At 46.1% G+C, this 16,679-nt stretch overlaps 1 protein-coding gene across 1 annotated transcript; it reads right to left on the bottom strand.

Moving 5' to 3' along the window:
• Positions 1-3,158: 3,158 nt before the first annotated feature.
• On the bottom strand, positions 3,159-12,905 carry KCNJ8 (potassium inwardly rectifying channel subfamily J member 8). Its single transcript, XM_071551585.1, has 3 exons — positions 12,504-12,905; positions 11,814-12,260; positions 3,159-7,934 (listed from the first exon to the last, which is right to left on the bottom strand). The coding sequence occupies exons 2-3, from the start codon at positions 12,176-12,178 to the stop codon at positions 7,034-7,036; spliced, it is 1,266 nt and encodes a 421-aa protein (XP_071407686.1). The 5' UTR covers positions 12,179-12,260; positions 12,504-12,905; the 3' UTR covers positions 3,159-7,033.
• Between the last annotated feature and the right edge of the window lie 3,774 nt (positions 12,906-16,679).

Below are 16,679 nucleotides of genomic sequence, written 5' to 3'. Positions count from 1 at the left end.
AAGCAGAGAACAAACCCCAAAACACAGATGGCCCATTTTGCCTGGGACCTTCACTGACAAAAGGGGCACCAGTGGCTCCACTGGATTTTTGGGTTTATATTCCTGAAAAAGGACACACTGGAAAACTTGGCCTCACAGTGTACTACAAACCTTCACAGAAACATGATGGAATATCACAGGCAATTTTATTGTAGCCAAGCAGTTGATCAAACTATAAACTTACTTTCTGCTTATTGCCTGTTGCTTTTTGTCTTTACCCAGAGTGTCTGAATTAATATTTGAACAGATTATTGTCCCTGAAGGAAAATACACATGACTGATAACATGACATACTTAATATCAATATAAACTCATGTTAAAGACACTCCTGTCTTTAAGACTGGGTTAAATTTAATATTTCAGGTAGAGCATTCAGACTTGTTTTATTTTTCATGTGGATATATATATAGACAGTACAAAGTGGCTGACTGTAAGGAGAGCTTCAGTTCAGAAACTTTATTGCTCTTTTAATTTAACACCAAAAAGTGACTGACTGTGAGGAGAGCTTCAGTTCAGCAACTTTCTTGCTCTTTTAATTTAACACAAAATATTTAAAGAATGCGGTTGGATTTTGTATATGGAAAAAATAGCACATAGCAAACAATTTAATCTGATCAGCCAGGAATAGTATCTGTTTATAATATGATTTAAACCACCAGCTAAGGCTGAGCAGACAACATTTATTAGTATTTGCTACGTTTTAGAAAAGCTGTGGGATGAAAAACTGACCACCCAAGGGGCTCACAATTGTCACTTGCCCTTGCTCAGCCTCAGCAGAGCTCCTTTCACAGACTCCCTTCCTTGACAGACCAACCCACATCACCCAGAACCAGAGACCCAACACCAAAAAATATTCCCTGAAGGGTAACTAGGCTGGGCCATGGAAGAATGCAATTAATTTTCATGGCTCTTGTGGTTACAGAAGAAAAAAGGCACTTGAGGAAAGCAGCGATGTTCTCGGGATGAGGAAGACACTGAGCCCCAAACCACACCAGCCCTTTGCTGTCACTCCAGTGCCATTCCTCACTTGAATGGCTTTCTCACCCTTGCTGCAAAGACAAAATTTGACAAAAGTAGGAAGCCCAGTAAACTCCTGTGATTGCAAGATACTCTGAAGTGCAGCAGGGACCATTTGCTCATCCCACATCATGCACAGCTTCTCCTGTCCAGGGCCCAGAAAAGTGTGTTGGGATGAACACTTATCCTCCAGAAAATCCCAGCATGTCTGTGTATAACAGTAATGTCTTCAGGTAGTCAGCTCTTCTTTGGAGTAGAAAAAAAAAGTGTTAAAAGGGTGACAATAACTAAAGTATGGACAGTATTTTCCTTGAATGCATGTTTTGTGTCTTACATTGTAGTTTGTCTTGATGCTCCCAGCATTTCCCCTCCACTGCTGGCCAGTAACTCATCAGTGTTCTGAGAGTCCTCAGCCAGAAACACACTGAATAGTTAGTATTTTAAAGTATTTCTTTTAATCCAAGGGCCTTGGTGATGTGTCCTGGCTGTGAGAGCCTCAGTCTCTGGGGCTGTTTCTGTTGGACAGCACTGATCTTGTCTCTGAAGGCTATATCTCTCTTCTCTGTCCAATAAGGGAATGTGGGAGGATATTTTATCTTTACTGTCCAGTTATCATATGAGAAATCTTCTTTTTTTAAGTTCAAAGAATTCTTGAGGGAAAAGTAGGGAACATAATTCAGGGAGATAGGGCTGAGAAGCATTATGAATATCCTAGGGGTATTAGAAATCCTTGCCTATCAGCTTAGGTTAGTCTGGATGTGTTGTAAACACAAATACAGGGGAAAAATATTTTAGTATAAGCATTTGGGGGAGAAAAAGTTAACTGTCACCTGGCTATACAAGCAACCCAAACTAGGAAATTTGGGCTGAGGAGGTGTCTTGCTTTGAGCTGGCAAAAAAAAGGATAACACAGGGGAGATGGCAGCGAGGCCTCACCTGGGCAGGGCAGGGCAGGGTGGCCTGACGGGGCTGAAGGAAGGCCAAAAGAGGCAGAAGTTCCACCTGCTTTTCTTTTTATACTTTTTGATGATGTCAGATGATATGAAATATCCCTTTGGTTGCTTAAGTCAGGGAATGTTTGTCCCCTCTAATCTAAGTCACATCCTCTGGGCCTGGTGAACTGAGGCCTGGCTGAGGCCTGGCTGGGACTGAGGCCTGGCTGGGACTGAGGCCTGGCTGAGGCCTGGCTGGAACTAAAGCCAAAACTACCACAGGAGGTGGGAATTTGCAGCCTCATTTTGTATTCAAGAGTTTAGTATGAAGAGTAGGACATGATTTATTGCTTGTTGGTGCCTTCCAAACTACCACCCCTGTTGTGAAAATATCAGGCTCAGCTGAGAATATATTTTATCCAAATAATGAAAGATTTGTTCCTTTCATCACACAATATCTAATGTTTTCTTCTCCAGTCAAAGTTCCTCTCTAGTCTCAGACTAACAGCTTTTGCAGCTTGCAGCAGCAAAGCTCTGTGAAAGACATTTGGGATGGGGCAAGTCAAGCCCTGGCCCCTGAAATGACCCCATGGCCTAAAGTAACACAAGGCTTTGGAGCAAAGGCCTGTTGCATACACGAGGTATTAAGTAAATCTGAATATACTTCTGGCTCTCTTGCTGTCTGGAGTATTCCAAAAATCTTGGGTTAACCCTTCTGTGGATGATGCAAACGGCTGTGGTGCAATGTGTGCCCATGAGGGAATGCTCCAGGGAGAGGATCATTTCTCCAGGCTACAGCGATGCCATGAAGGGTTCAAAGCATGGCTTGCAGCAGGTTTTAGAGGGTTGGCACACAGAGCAGGATGGAGCTGGGTGCCCTGCAGGGTGTCCAAGAGGGGTGCTTTGAGACAGGGATGTCATAGGAGAGTTTGGGTTGGAAGGGACCTCCAAAGGTCACCCAGTCCAGGCTCCTGCAAGGAGCAGGGATGTCTTCAATGAGATGAGGCTGCTCAGAGCCTCACCCAGCCTGACCTTGAGTGTTTCCAGGTGTCTGTGTTTGGCTCAGCTTTTTTGCTAAGCCTGGACTGCTTTTTCTCTCTTCTTTTCCACACTCCCAGAGCAAAGGGAAAAAAAAACTGAAAAGAAAGCAAGAACTCAAAAGAAACTGAACCGAATTAAAACATACATATATTTTTCAGCATTTACTGCTACACATGCAACCTGCAGTCACTCCTAGGGGCTCCCAGGGAAAAGGGGGAAAAAAAAGGGAAAGGGAAATGGGAACAAGGAGGGACAAGAAAACAAAACAAAACAAAACTACAAGACAGACAATTAAAAACTTTAAAAAGGAGGAGAAACTGGCAAAGATACAATCTCACCATGTCCCGGGCCAGAAAAACCAACTGAAGAAAGGGACCGTCTTGGTTCCCTCTGCTCCCCAAGCCTCGGCAGAAGGAAGACTAAACTAAACTCCCTATCTCCCCTCCTTTGTTATGTGGAAAACACGTGTGGAATACTTATGTAATGTCCATTTCCCTAGTCAGAACTGGTTACTAAGGAAGCCTGGATCAAACCCATCACACCAGGGGTGGCACATCCACCCTCTCTCTGGGCACCTGTGCCAGTGGCCCTGGCAGGACACCAGTGGCTGGCTGAGCATCTGCTGGGACCAGTCCCAGGGCATCCAAAGCACATTCAGTTATTGCCCACTGAGTCATGATCCCACTTGCATTAACTTTTAATGCCTAGGTGTCTGTCCTGCCTGTCTCTTCAGCAGCTCTGGGGCTTGCAGAGCAACCTCCTGCAGAGACCTGACCTCCCTACCCTGTCGAGGTCCTGCTCACACTAAATGTTTCAAAAGAGAGCACAAGAAGTTCTGAAGGTGAAAGCCACAGAATGACCTGCTCACAGGGAAAGTTTCCTCCAAATGCTATTACTCAGAGGTTGGCTGTGACCCTGAAACATTAATCTTGATCTCCCCTGTAAGCCCTGCCTGTGTTTGTTTGCTCTCTGTATCCCCACCACAGTAACTCTGAATCTTCTGGGTGTCCAAAAAGAGGACAAAGGGTCTCACTGCCATTTTTTATGTTTGAAACAGAGAAATTCCTTAAGTGAAAGCTAGAAAGGAAAGATAAAGTTCAGTTGCAGAGATTGCATCTGTCCTGGAAGGACTTTGCAATTATTTTTCTCTGCTTAGAAAATATTTTTGCTCTTCCCTGGTAGGCTGTTGAAAGAACCAAAGCATATTAAATACACAGAATAAGCAATGTCAAGTAATACAGTTCCAGTTGCAGGGGAGTGGGAATGGCATGGACTGAAATTAGTGGGAAGGGATGATACTTCTATTCTGTGCTATTGCTTCTGATTTGGTAAATTGTTGTCAATGAGAGAGATGGATGGTTAAATGTCAACACGAACTGTCAGCAGTATTTGCTTGAAATCCCAACTGTTATTCTGAACTTGGCAGTCTGTTAAACACAGAAAACTTCAAATTCAAAATAAATCCCCTTTCTGATAAAGTTGCCAGGGAGAATAAATAATTAAACACACTGAGCTGTGGTCCTGCCAGCTCATCCCCTCTCAGCAGGCACAACATTGCAAAGCTGTGCCCGAAATGTGTCTTTTCAGTGAGGAATGCAGCTCTCAAACCCAAAACCTCTTCCCTACTCCACAGCTGGCTCTTCTACCCCTGGCCCCTTACAGGTCTGCTAAACTTGCTCAAAAAAGGCGGCTTTGCAATAAAGGGTTTTCTGCACAGAGCAGGAGCACAGCATGAACATGACACTCATGACATGTGTGTTCAACATCCTGGCAGGGCACTGAGCTGTCTCAGTGTTGTCTCAAAATACCAAAATCCCTGTCTTTGTCTTACAAGAAACAGAGTACATCAGGTGTAAAGCAGAGAGGGGGAAACAAAATAAAAATTGGAAGGAAGAATGTACTTAAATGAGAAAATGGCTGTGGGTAAAAAAACCTTCAGCTGAAATACTGAGAGAATATTGAGATAATATAAAAAGTATGACTGAAAAGGACTGTGGAAAAGGCTGGGATAAAAGGACTGGGAGTACAGAAGAATGAGTGGAGAATACAAAGGAAAGAAAGGAAAGAAATAGGGAAAAATCAGAGACAGAAGAGATTGTAATTGTCACCTTTTTTTTTTATTTGGTAGAAAATCTGCTTTTGTACAGCATCTGGCTTAGCCATGTATCAAACAGACAACCTCAAAGAAATACAGCCCTGGAAATGGAGGCCAGAGACAAATTGTATAGGCTTTGCTCTGACTCTTCTTGGAAGCTGCAGATATTCATTGTTTGCACACAAAATGGGCAGATTAATATCTCCAGATGTTCATCATCCAGAACACCAGTGGGCAGGCCAGGGAATGAATGCTTTCAGCAGAAACTTCAGTTTCCACTACTGCTTCAGGCAGAGTCATTTGTCGGAGTTGATGATCTGGAGAGCACCTGCTCCAAAAGTAGGGGCTCTACACCACGGAAAAATGCCCTTCTCTGCCACCACCCAACAGCATATGAAGCCTGAAAAACATCCATGCAACTCCTGATGAGCCAACTTCCAAAGAGAATGAGAATCCAGCATTGCTTTTGACTATTTTACCTGACAGGAATAAGCAAATATTTGGAACTGCAAAACTATTTAAACGCTTGAGTGGCTCAGAGAGTCGGTACAAGGATAGTACTTTTCTTGAGCCACAGATATAAGACTATTTTGGTAAGAAATTTAAATGGGAATTTGTCCATAATTATGCTTCTTATTTGCAGAGGGAAAAAAGCAGGTACCAATTTAGCATTACCAAATATGATAAAATTGGTTGTCGTACATTTATGTACTCTAGCAGAAAAATGTGTGCTGACACTTTTGGGACGTCTGTAGGTGAAAAATGTCCATTTTACTTAGAAGAGGAAAACTGTTTAACACCAATTCTCAGTGCCAGGTTATATAAAAGCACAAGTGAAGCACTGCTGATAAAAAAGTAATCCACCAGCAGCACCCAGGTCCCCCTGAAAATGATTCAGATAGCTTTGAAAATATTTTCTCAAGTATTATTGGCATGGTTGCTTCGTATTCCCATTCATGAAATCCCAGTGGCAAAATGTAACCTTCTGCTGGAGCAAACAGACTTAATCCTGTGAAAAATCCTGTAGGTGAAGGAAGTGCATGTGTTGCCCTCCATGTATGGATCTATATACAAAAACCAGCATTTGGTCTTCCACCAATACAAAGAGGATGTTAGAGAGGCATTTGATTGTTCTAGGTTGAATAATTTCAGTGCAACAGATGTTCAGGTGACAGCCAAAAGGACTGGAGTTTCTCAGCTTGGGCTACAGCTGTACTGAGAAGTGTGGAGTCCTGCAGTCAAGTATCTCTTTGCTGTTCCACTGGTTTTCCTGACAGTGCTGCCCAGAGTGGCCCCAGTTTGCCTGTGGGATGGACAGCTCACTTCACCCCACCTGAATTTAGTCTCAAAATGCCCTTGCCATGAACCAGTGGGAAAAAAAAGCCTGGAAAATGAAGGTAAAATAGTTGCTCTCCTCCAGTGAAATCACTGAGGAATTTAGCTTTGCCTTTTAAGAGAATTGGAAGGAATTCCCACCAAAAAGAACAACATCCAAACACCTCACACAGAATCCATGGGAGCTGTTGCATGTGGAAGTTCTGCAAAAGCACTCACTTCTGCCTGCAGGTGGGTAACCCACACCCTGTGGCAGTCGGCAGGAGATAAGAGACCCCTGACAGCAAAAGTATGACTAAAAAAATAAGTGTACCATTAAAACAAGTATAAAAACACATTATATTACATGAGTGAACTGTGTTTCCTTTAGTGTACGTGCCATTTTTTACTAATTCATCACTAAGTGCTAAAGTGTTTCCTTATGCCATTAGGTGGTGCTTTCAGTAAGTAATGGAATAAATAGTTCTTGAATGATTCTCTTCTACATCTTTTCTTAAGTAAAAGAAAAACTGAAGGAGAACCTCACAGGTGTCTCCTCCTTCCGAAGCCCAGAGACCTCCCCCAGAGCTGTGCCTCACGTTTCTGAGGTGCTCTGGCTGCCCTCGGGTGTGATGAACTGCACCTTGGGCACCATCAAGGAGGAGTTGGTCCTCCGCATGGAGTTGCTCCTCCGGATGGAATTGCTCCTCCTCATGGAGTTGCGCTTCCGCAGGGAGTTCTGGTGGGACAGCTCACTCTTCTGCAGGGTCTGGATGAGGATGGAGGGCTTTTCGTCGAGCTCCCGCGCGCTGCAACGCGGCGCCGCCACTTTGACAGTGTTGCCGAACTTGGAGTAGTCGACTGCATACACGCCCTCCTCTTCAGTGACGATGGGCACAAAGCGGTGGCCCCACAGGATCTCCTCGGCCACATAGGAGGTCCTCGCCTGCGTCGTGATGCCGGTGGTTTCCACGACTCCTTCCAGTATCACGATGAGCTCCAGGTCCTGGAGCACTAGGTCGGCAGCGGAGATGTCGTACAGAGGGCTCCGCTTGTCTATGACATGGCAAATGATTAAGGGAGCCACGAGGAAAATGTTGTTGCTTTCAATGGGGTTGTCCACAGGGATATCTACTTGGTGAATGGGTATGACTTCCCCTTCGGGGGTCGTGGTCTTCCTTACCACCTGGATTCTCACTGAGGCACTGATGATCATGCTTTTCCTCAGGTCTCCCACACGGAACATGAAGCAGAGCTTGCCGTTGCGGACGGCGATGACAGCCTGGCGGCTGAAGATCAGCGTCTCTGCCCGCCTGTGAGCCTGAGCTGTCTTCATGAATATGCAGCCCAGCATGACAGCATTGATGATCAGACCCACAATGTTCTGCAGGATCAACACCGTGATGGCCAAGGGGCATTCCTCTGTCATCATCCTGCCCCCAAAGCCAATGGTCACCTGGACTTCAATGGAGAAGAGGAAAGCGGAGGTGAAGGACCTGTGGGAGAAGATTGCAGGAATCATAGAAAGGATTGGGTTGGAAAATACCTCCGAGATCATCAAGTCCAACCCTTGGGCCAACTCCACTCCCTTTACCAGATCATGGCACTCAGTGCCACGGCCAAGCTCAGTTTAAAAACCTCCAGGGATGGGAAATCCACCCCCTCTCTGGGCAGCCCATTCCAATGCCTGAGCACTCTCTCTACAAAGAAGTTTTTTCTCATCTCCAACTTCAATTTCCCCTGGCAGAGTTTGAGCCCGTGCTCCCTTGTCCTATTGCTGAGTGCCTGTAGGAAGAGACCAACCCCCACCTGGCTACAACTTCAGGAAGTTGACTCTCAGGACAGAACACAAACTGGGAAACTGTTAACATTTACTTTGTAGAAACAAACCTAAGGGACTATTTGTATGGTTCTGGCATACTTAAGCCTTCTGTTAACATCAGCAAAAACAGCTTCGTGACTCTGTTTTTGTATGGGTGGTGGGTATCTGTTGGTGGTAGGGAAGACCTCAGAGCCTGAGCTCCTAAAAGACCATCTGTCACACGAGGTGAGCCTGAGCAGCCCATGGGAGTCTCTACTCAGAACATATGCTGCCCCACTGTGTTACCCAACAGCTCTGTAACACCTGGGCTTTCCACCTCCTCCACCCCATGAAGCTCCCTGTGGAGAGAGGTGGTTTTGGCAATAGTGAGCAATCAGCTGTCGCAGCAAGATCCTTCCACCAGTGCAGGGAAAGAGAACAGGGAAAATAGCGGCATTTCATTCATACTACCTGAATCATGACCCAGAATCTCCCTGACACTCCCAGATTCGGGACACTTCCCAAACTCTTGCTTGCCTTGTGATTGAACCTGCAGGATGAGGCTGCAGAGAGAGGCCAGTGGCCAGTGGGAGAGATGTCCCTGCACATCCTTTGCCCCAGGGTTTGGGTTTAGCTCACTGCCATGGCAAGACCAGCTGGCAAATTTCAGCACAGAAGTTGTAGAAGTGTGGGTTAAGTTAAATGCCCTAATATTATATGGTGCTGGACAGCAGAAAATCCTGTGCACAAACTTTTCAAAACACATTATTTATAGTAGCCCACAAAGTCATATACCCTGTATATTATCAAGGTTTTTAATTTCCTTTTATCACCAAAGGAAGTAAGTCTTTTCCTTCAGCAAAGTCTCTTGTGTCCCCAAATCAGTACCTTGGGGTTTATCTGGTAAACCTGCAGCATGCTGGGTCTCATATGAACTAATATGACAATCACCTTTTGAACACAGTGCAATCCACCAAATCTGAAGCACCACCATGCTCAGCAGGGCTTTACTATGGAAAATATGTCCTGCCCAGGAAGATGGGTCTGAATCATTCATTGGGTTCAGTTCACTTCTCAGTTAATCTGCTTTTTCATATTTTTCTTTTCCTAACCATACTTTCACTGGGGTCATGAGGAGACATTAAAATAGTGTAGGCAATATCAGGGATAATTTTCTATAGAATGAGAAAGTCCATCTTTCAGAAAGCCAGCCAGTCTCTGCAGAGATATCTTTGAAAGAACTCTTGACTTTTCTACTTTTTTAATCTTTAACAAATTCCTTTATATTGAGGGGGTTTATTTTTTGCATTTCACTCTGAAGAAATCAGGGACTAAGGAGTTAATTAATACAATCCATGGAATGATTACTTATGCTCATGAATATTTATTTACATGCAGAATGAAACTTCTGGATTAAACTTAATTCAGCTTAATTCAACTGAAAGCTCTGCAGAGTAAATATTCTGATTTCCTTTAACCATACTCCTTTTAAAAAGAAAAATAAAGAAAATCCACCCTTTTAATGGTGGAAGGAACTGAAATGGCAAGCTTGTGAAGCATTTTGACCATATGAAAAGGGAGCCAGAAACTCCAAACTACTCTGTTCCCAGGTCCTTCCCCTTAGAGCTTGGTAACAGTGTTCCTTTCTGGATAATGTTTGCTTTTTGTGGCAGAGCTGTGAGACTTAGAAATGTCTGCAGTACTTTGAGAAGTCAAAGTGCTGTGCGAGTTCTAGGCACTAGTTAAAATTTCAAAATCCAGTTTTCCCACAAATCTGTAACGGCACCTATCCAAGAAAGCTCTCCTGAAATATCTGTGGGCCTAAATCTCAAGGAAGTAGGTTAAGAATTATTTGCCATTATTTTGGCATATCAAAGACATTTTATGCCCAACTACTCACCATTCTTAAAAATGCCAGCAATCACATTGTTACTTCATGGCTTTGAGCCAAGTGGTAGCCAGATTTAACAAAACGAAGTATTTCACTATGAAGCAAAATGATTTTCCATGGCTTGCACATGGACACTGGAGCAGCTGCTGGCTGAGCCCCTCCAGGTCCCTGTTCTTTGGCACAGGCTAAACCAGAGAGTTACACCAATTCATCCCCTCTGCTTTTCCACACCCTTCCTGGCTCTCCTGGCAGGAGTCATCCTGGAAGAGCTGCCAATGTGGGGCTGCAGCAGCTGGGGCTGTGGGGAGGAACCGAGGGACAGAGCCCTGGCTGTGGATGTACCTGGTCCCAGCGGCACAAAGCCCTTGGCATCCAACTCAGGCTCTGCAAGGTGACCCAGTAACCACTCCATGGGGTGGGACAGGCCCAGGGGGCTGCCAACAACAAGGAGGGTTGTCCCCTCAGCTGAGCCTGAGGAGCTGGAGGGTTGTAGCTACTCCCTAATTACAGCTGGGGGTAATGCTCCTGCAGGCACAAGCTGGGTCATGACATCTCAGTTCAGAGGAGGCTGTTTGTGGCCACACATTGGAAGATAAATAAGACAGCAATTCCTGCTCCAATCCCCCCCCAAAACTAACGGAGATTAGCTCAGAAAAACCCCCATTTCTTTTAGTTTGGAAAATTCCTATTTAGCAAAATATCAAAGGGAGAATTAAATCTCTACTCCCTCATGAGCCAGATATAATGTCCCTTCAAATTTGGTGAAGTGCCTCAAAACTATGTAGGAGAAAAGGAGAAAAGTGGCATGGATACTCTGATGTCTCAGAGGACCCTGCAGCCCCCCAGACCCTTACAGCACTTCATTGTGTAAAGGCAGCTAATCTGGGACAGTCTGATGGTACCAAACCAGGAACTTTCTCCCTAAAAAAAGATATTTAACAGATGCTGAAGCGGTCTCATTGCTTATACTACCTCCAATCAACAGTCTTCTCTTCCATGTGTGTACATGCCGGTTTATCAGTGCCTCGACAACTCTCATGGGTTTGGGAGTGGAAGGTAAAATACCCTAACAGGTGATATTTAATATAGTCATCCCTTAAGCTTTCACTATCTGACACATCGTGTTCACTGTGGAAACTCATTCTGTCAAACCAGTGGCCTGTGGCTTCACCAAGGTATTTGGAAACAACCCATATTTAACTGTCTTGTGAGAGTCACCTTGAAAGACATCTAGTTTTGTCCTAAGTGACATTTCTCCTGCTAGCCCTTCCTGGCACCCAAGGCTGGTGTCTTGGGCACCACTCTGGAGTGCCCAGCTTTGGCTGGAGATGCTCCCGCTGCTGTAGACAATGTTACAATACATATAACACATACCCACTCTTGCAGCAGGCTCTTATCTCGACAGGCAAGGTATGTTACCCACAGAGTGTGGAGACACATGAAAAGCAGCAGGTCTCCCTCTCTCACAGATCCTGTAAGGAATCAAAGAAATCTACAGTACAGTATTTTCCAAGCCCAGCAGGCTTGCTGAATATACGTCATCTAGAGGAAAACACCGCACTTTTCAGCTGTCTCAACCAAACACAATGGTTCATGTAAACTAAAAGCTGCAGTTTAGGCAATGCCAGCACAGCAGGCAGCTCTGCTCCCTCCCCTGCCTTCATCCCACTGGCCGCACTTTACCTGACACACGTCACGCACGGCGTCCACTTCGTGCTGTTCGTGGGGTTTTCTGTGCTCGGGTCCATGTCGCCGTGGGCGAAAGCCACCAGCCACCACATCATGGCAAAGAGCAGCCAGCTGCACAGGAAGGACATGGTGAAGATGACCAGCGTGTGACGCCACTTCAGGTCCACCAAGGTGGTGAAGATGTCTTGCAGGAAGCGCCCCTGCTCGCGGATGTTCTTGTGCGCCAGGTTGCAGGCGCCGTTCTTGGCGATGAAGCGAGCTTTGCGTGGCCGGTCTCGGATGCGCGGCTTGCGCAGGTTCTCGGCAGCGATCCGTGCCAACACATACTCTTCAGGGATGATACTCTTCCGAGCCAACATCTTCCTGCCACCATAGTCCACTCAGCGAGATGAGAAGTGCGGGGTGGTGCCTCTAGAGCGTCTCCGCAGGGCTCACTCTGCCCTGCAAAAAGAGAGGACCTGGTCAAACTCCTTACCCGTGCACTACAGCAAGAAGCCCTCGTAGGTACCCCCTAGCAAACCCCATTACATTAAACGTTAATTCCACAGTGCCCTCCCTCTTTCAGACCATCATTTTTATATGAGCAGTTGGTATCGGCTCGTAACACAAAGGAACGATGCTATCTGGACGCTCCTTGCAGGAAGGGAGGCTGCACAAGAGTCTCAAAAACGCAGTGTTAAGTACCCTGTCGTACGCCAGGTCGGTTCCTCGATCTGTTCCTCCGGGAGACAGCAGTGACTGTATAGGTACCAGAACACGAATCACGAAGTTATTCTCATCCTTGAGGACCTGAAGAATCAAGACGTCTCTGGTTTGAGCCGAGGGCAGTCTGTGGAGAGAGCGTGCAGACTCGTTCCTTACGGCCACATCGCACCCAGCACCCTGCCGAGAGCCCCTGCCCCGATCCCCGCGAGCATCACAAGAAGGAGCCGAGCTGGAGGTGCGGGAAGCAGGGAACGGGACACCCCGGAGCAGGCGCTCGCCTTTCCCCTTCACAGCTGTCCTTCCCTTCCGCGATTAGGCGGAGAAACCCTCCCTTTATTCCCAAACTTTGTCCCCAGACGGGTGACAGAAAAATCCCACGAAAAGCGCGGCTCCCCAGCGGGCTGGCCCGTCCCACCGGGGCAGGGCAGGGGCTGCCTGAGCCCGCCCCGCCCCTCAGGGACCCCCTGCCCCGCCCGCACTCACCGCAGGCGGGGCGGGACGGGGGCTCGGGGGCGGGATGCGGCGGGGCCCGTGCGGGGAGCGGCGGTCGGGACTCGTGCGCGGATGGTGCGGGGAGCGGGGAGTGGGGCTGGTGCGAGCCTGGTGCGGGGATGGTGTGGGGAGCAGCGATCGGTGCCGGTGCGGGGCACGGGCGCTCCGTGCGCTGCGCGGTGCCCATGGAGGATGCGGCGCATGGGGCGTTTTAGGTGGGGACCAGCCCACTGAGCGGCGGACCGAAGGTGCTCACACCTCTCCGGGCGTTCGCAGCGCCAGCCCCAGCTGCGCTCCTGGTTGCCGCCCCTGGCAAGGCAAGAATTGCGCCTTCCTAAGTATATCTCGCCTGGAATCTGGCTTGCAAGCAGAAAGCAAAGCATGTGCGTAAGGGTTTGGGAGACCAAAGCCAAGATCTCATGACCTCTGCTGCCTTCGACAAACTTAATTACCTGTCTATGCAAGAAAAGGAAAAAGACGTTCCTTTTCATGGGTCACAGCTATTGCTGGGCAGTCAGTCCTATTACGATGTTCAGCTTGGTTTTGTGTTTGGGATGAGTATAGGAGAAATTAAGCACAATGACACAAAGCCCCCAGTGAAATCTCTGAAGTTCTTTCTCTTTCCCACTGGTTGAGGTTTAGATCATTGGCTCTTGTGTCTAATGGAAACTTGCATTCCCGGAAATGGCAGGCTTTTTATGTTTTGCCTTTTCCCCCCCCTCGAGTTATATGGTTTGTAATAGGAAGGATAAACAGTACATCAATGTTATGAAAAGATCTAAATTTATATTTTAATGAAGCAAAGTGCAGAGATTTCCTGCAACATTGAGTCCCCCATGTCCAAGGAATCTGTGTGTGTGAACAGCAGGGAAGTTTCTAATATTTTTTGTGTTTCACTCAAGCAAATTACCTATAGGGTATAAAATTCATACAGAACAAAATAGTACAGTCCTCTCCTTAAACCAGAGAAAGAAAAGTTTGACAGATCTATTGCCATTGGGAAGGTTTTAAGTGTATTCACGCTTGGAAAGACAGAGAAGGTGCATTTGACAGGCAGTGTAATCCCCAGCTTGAAGATATCCACTCTGCTGAACATATGCACATGCTCAGCTTTAATTAGATGAGTGGTTCCTGGAAATTCCTCTGGCACTGTCCTTTGGCAGTACCACATACCCAGTACCCAGAGAGAGGCAGATGCAGAGCCCCAGGCATATTAGGCAATTAGCTAAATATTTTTGTGTGAAATTAACTTTAGACAAATGGGCAGCTGCAGTCTGAAAAATCAGGATTTAAGCTAAATACCTTTAGATTCTAACCGGACTTTGAGTACAAATACATAAAATCTCTTGGGTGGGTGTCTGTGGGATCAGCCTCGTTGGTGCCAACTCTGAAACTTCCTGTGTTGGGTTTGGAGAATTTGGAATGTTACCCTGCTAGAAATGGGGTGGCAGGGGCAGCTTGAGAGGGGCTGATGGAAATTTTTTGATGCAGCCCTCCAAATGTGCATCTCACTTCAATGTAACTATTGGGAATAACAGATTTAATACACATTAAAAAAAAATCTCTTCCCTTTTCCTTTTTCCCTTATCATTTTTCTCTGCCTTTCTCTCTTTTAGGTCCTATGAAGTATTTGTTCCCTGCTAGGGCTGGAGACAAGGTTGATATTCCCCAGGATGGCTGTTAGATGAAACTCAAAAAATAGGGAGCTGTCTGGGAACTGTGCAGAACACCTCCTACACCTCATTTTTCATAAGATCCTTGAACTGTATGACACAGATTGATTAATGTCACGTGCCCAGTTGCAGAGTTTCCTCTGAAGCTCTTGAAATCCACAGCTTTATAAACAGGGGCACAGAAACACCAAGAAACATGATTTATGTACTTGGCACCTCAGAGCATTACATGATGGTGTGGCTGTTTTGAGCCTCAGCCCCTTCTGTCTCAGCCAGGGCTCCTCAGCTGCTGCTGTTCTCCTCACACCATCTCTGCTGGCAGTGACTATGACTGTGTGATGTAAAATCAGTGTGTGGATCAGTAGCTGGTTTGGAAAGATGGATCTGAATCATCTCTGAGGGCAGGTGGGAGCAAGGGGCAACTTTCCTCAAGCTGCTCAGGTGTAACAGAAACCACTGACAGCACGGGTACTCGTCAGGCTCTCCTGTGAGCTCTCAGCCCGACATGCTGGGGGTTTCCTCACCCTTCACTGGGGACCACACAGAGGCTGGAAGTTTTGTAGCTGAGATAGGAAGGGATCCATCAAACACACGCAAATAGTCTTGGCACAATCCCCCGTATGACTAAACAGAAGCTCCTGATGGCTTTACCCATTATAGTACAATGGAGGAAAAGTGCTCATAAAATGCTGCCTTTTCCTCTATACTGAAAGAGCTTCTGTCTCATAGGAGGAGATGCCTTCCTCCCTGCTGACACTGCAGATCAGATTAGAGGGTGCCTGCTGGGCCATGAGCACAGGGCTGTGAGGATCAGGAGCACCAGTCATGATTTTGGGCACAGCATCCACTTCCCCAAGTTACAGCCCATGAATATGCCCTGGAGAGTGACAGCTACTAAACCCCCTCTCCTTTGACCTTTTAAATACTTGCTTGGTTGTCACATGCACATTTAAGAATGAGATTTAAGTAATAGCTGGGAAAATCTCCTAAAATGTCTCCTAACATATTAGGTCAGGAACACAGTGTCTGAGTGCTGCCAGCACAGCCTTTTCAGGAAAAAAAATGATCAGAATTGATGGCAGGTTTGGGTCCAGTTTTGTTATGGCCCTTCATGCATCTCCTTCTTGCTGTTTCATTCCCTTCCACCCACAGGAGTTACTGATAATATGGTAAATATCACTTTACAATTATGTCTATCTAAAAAAAGGATTGAATAATGTGTTTGGAGATGAATCTGAAATTTCCACATTATAGCTGTGTCCGGCCCTTTCAGAAAATCCTGCTCCGTAATAAGATTTGTTTGAAATTCTAATCTTAGCTTAGAGATAGGATGACTTTGCAGGCATGCAGAGATGTCATGCACTTGGGAAGAGGCTTCCACAGAGACACAAAGCTGATAAGCCATATTTGGATAGCATGGATGAACTCTTCCCCAGATGAGCTGCCAGGACATCCATCAAACATGAAAGAGCAGAATCTGCAAACTAAGGGCATCTGTTGCCCTGAACCAGCTCTTTATTTTTTTCCCTCTGTTTCATGCAAGAGCAGCTGGACAAAAATAGTCTTTATCAACAAAATACATGTAACTAGTGCCCCTTATTCAACATGAGTTGTATAGAGAAGCTTGTTTGTTACATGCCATTTCCTGGAGCAGGAGTTTATTCTAAGGCTCTGGGAAGAGGAATCTCAGTTTGGGATTCTTTGCCTCCCCATGCCATAATTTATGGAAAGGCTCTAAAATCAGTTTCTAGGTAAGTTGAACAAGGTAACAAGAAGTCTCTATGTTGCTAGTTCATTGTGATGTTCTGTCCCTTTGGTGCTTCCCCTCTCTGGCTCACGGGCTGTAATGACTTTTTTCTGTAGAAAAACTGTCTGCTGATTCATTTCTTTATAGTGATTCTCATTTCTGAGTTTACAGACCAGACCAACTTCTGAATAGACTGAGTAGACATGTGAACTCTTTACCTCCTGTAGCTGGTGCAGGTGTGGA

Source organism: Pithys albifrons, chromosome 3 (assembly GCF_047495875.1).
Source record: "Pithys albifrons albifrons isolate INPA30051 chromosome 3, PitAlb_v1, whole genome shotgun sequence".
Taxonomy (NCBI): domain Eukaryota; kingdom Metazoa; phylum Chordata; class Aves; order Passeriformes; family Thamnophilidae; genus Pithys; species Pithys albifrons.
This window is presented reverse-complemented; position numbering and strand designations above follow the sequence as displayed.

Coding starts and splice junctions, on each gene's coding strand:
- KCNJ8 (XM_071551585.1), bottom strand. CDS start 12,178: ATGTTGGCTCGGAAGAGTATCATCCCTGAAGAGTATGTGTTGGCACGG. Junction 7,935..11,813: donor CCGTGCGTGACGTGTGTCAG/GTAAAGTGCGGC, acceptor CTTCTCCCACAG/GTCCTTCACCTCCGCTTTCC.